Genomic DNA, 1,924 nt, shown 5'->3' with positions numbered 1-1,924 from the left:
ACCAGCAACAGCAGCCCACATTACTGACATGACAGTAATCCCCCGGATTTCAAAAGAGAGATGCAACCTGTACCCTGTTTACAGGATGGTCACTGGGATTAGCCAAAGAGCACAGACCACAGCCTGAATTACAGGAAGGTCAAGCTCCTCAAAGGATCAAAGGGCTCAAAATGCCCTATAGCATGGATGCTTGTGACATGCACCTCATTATAAGGTTGTCACGCTGACTAGTCGACCAGAGCTCGGCGTAATACCAAATGGGCAAGTGGGCAAAGACCCTGGACAAATCCCTGGTTGTCTCATACAATATGATATCTTTGGTTCTCTGTTATCTACAGAGTGTTGTCTCTTATCAGCGATGTCTTATGATCGGTATTTAGCCATATGCAAACCACTGCATTATGCAGCCTGTGTGAACAGTGGCTTTTCCCTCCAGCTAGCGATTGGATCTTGGCTCAGTGGCTTTGCAGCTGGCACCATCGCAGTATGCTGGGTGTCACAACTGATTTTCTGTGGGCCCAATGAAATTGACCATTTCTTTTGTGATTACACCCCGTTGATAAAACTGTCCTGCAGTGATACCAGCCAGATGGTTCTTGTGTTCTTCCTCATCTCCTGCATATTTATTCTTCCCCCTTTTCTCTTAACCCTCACGTCTTACATGTGTATCATCAGCGCCATCCTGAGAATCCCTTCCAGCACTGGGAGGCAAAAGGCCTTTTCTACCTGCTCCTCTCACCTCATCGTGGTGACAGTTTTCTATGGGACCTTGATCATTGTCTACATGCTCCCAGACACAGCTGTGCTGCATGACATGAACAAAGTGTTCTCCGTCTTCTACACCGTGCTGACGCCCATGGTCAATCCCCTCATCTACAGCCTGAGAAACAAGGAGGTCAAGGAGGCCCTGAGAAAAGCTGTGAGTAAGACTGTGAATTCCATGAGCATTTGCAAACGATTTTGTGGGCATTTACTGTAAGTTGCAATAAAATGTGTAGAATGGGAGCTCGTCATGTGGTGCAATGAGGGAAACCACAGCGCGTGTGGGCAGTGCTGAAATAGTACAGCTGTTCTACTACCTACAGTGAGACCGGAGCTTGTACCGTGGCCCTTACCCCTGCTCTACCCCTCCCCTAGAGGCCCGGCACAAACTCCAGCTTGGCCGCGTCCCTCGAGACACCCCCACCCACCGCTCCTGCCTCTTGCGGTGCCAGGGACTGTGGTCCTTCAAGTGGTGCCCAGGCAGGGGATCAGGGTGCTGGGGGCAGTGTTAGGGACAGCAGGGCTTGTGCCCCCCCCCCCCCCAGCTGGGCAGAGGCAGGGCTGGGGAGTTTCCTGTGTCTTTATTGAATCCAGTCCTTTTGCTCTCTAGCAATTTTGTGAATTGAAGTGTCATTAAACAGTTACCACCCGTACTCGCTGGGGACACAAGCTGAAGGAGAGCTTTCCCAATCCTTTTTTTCTGTTCTTCAAACAACCACACAACCTCACCAAGCTCATCATCAGACGCAAACTGGCCACAGATCGACAGCCATCAGCACAAAGTGACACCAGCCCCTTCCCTAAGAACAGATGCAAAACCTGCAGACCTATCTCCACTGCTATGATGCTCAGTAGCCCCACAACACACCTGTCAGGATCTGTGAGTCCTACACGTGTCTGTCACGACATGTGCTGTACCTCACCTGGTAGCAAGTCTCAGAGCAAGTCTAACAGGTCATGAAATGGCCCGGAGAGGGAAGCATCTCGTAAGCTGTAGTCTACTGCTTAGGGCATTCGGAGTGTGGGAGAGCGCAGTTCAATTTCCTCCTTGTCATGAGAAGAAGGCATTTGAACATGTTTTTTCTACCTTTTAACCACATGATCTAACCACGGGGCTGAAGGTAGGATTGAAGGATCATATTTTTATTGATAAAAGAGACAG

General features: G+C 49.7%; 1 protein-coding gene across 1 annotated transcript; it reads left to right on the top strand.

Moving 5' to 3' along the window:
* Positions 1–358: 358 nt before the first annotated feature.
* On the top strand, positions 359–979 carry LOC137167680 (olfactory receptor 6B1-like). The gene has a single exon (XM_067569927.1). The coding sequence runs from the start codon at positions 359–361 to the stop codon at positions 977–979; it is 621 nt and encodes a 206-aa protein (XP_067426028.1).
* The last annotated feature ends 945 nt before the right edge of the window (positions 980–1,924 follow it).

This window comes from Emydura macquarii, unplaced genomic scaffold (genome assembly GCF_026122565.2).
Source record: "Emydura macquarii macquarii isolate MOO-44397 ecotype Brisbane River unplaced genomic scaffold, CSIRO-AGI_Emac_v2 contig_2958, whole genome shotgun sequence".
NCBI classification, from domain to species: Eukaryota; Metazoa; Chordata; order Testudines; family Chelidae; genus Emydura; species Emydura macquarii.
Note: the sequence above shows the minus strand (reverse complement) of the source record. Positions and strands in the feature narration are given on the sequence as shown.

What these genes read in the sequence shown, in the direction of transcription:
- LOC137167680 (XM_067569927.1), top strand. Translation starts at nt 359, where the DNA reads ATGTCTTATGATCGGTATTTAGCCATATGCAAACCACTGCATTATGCA.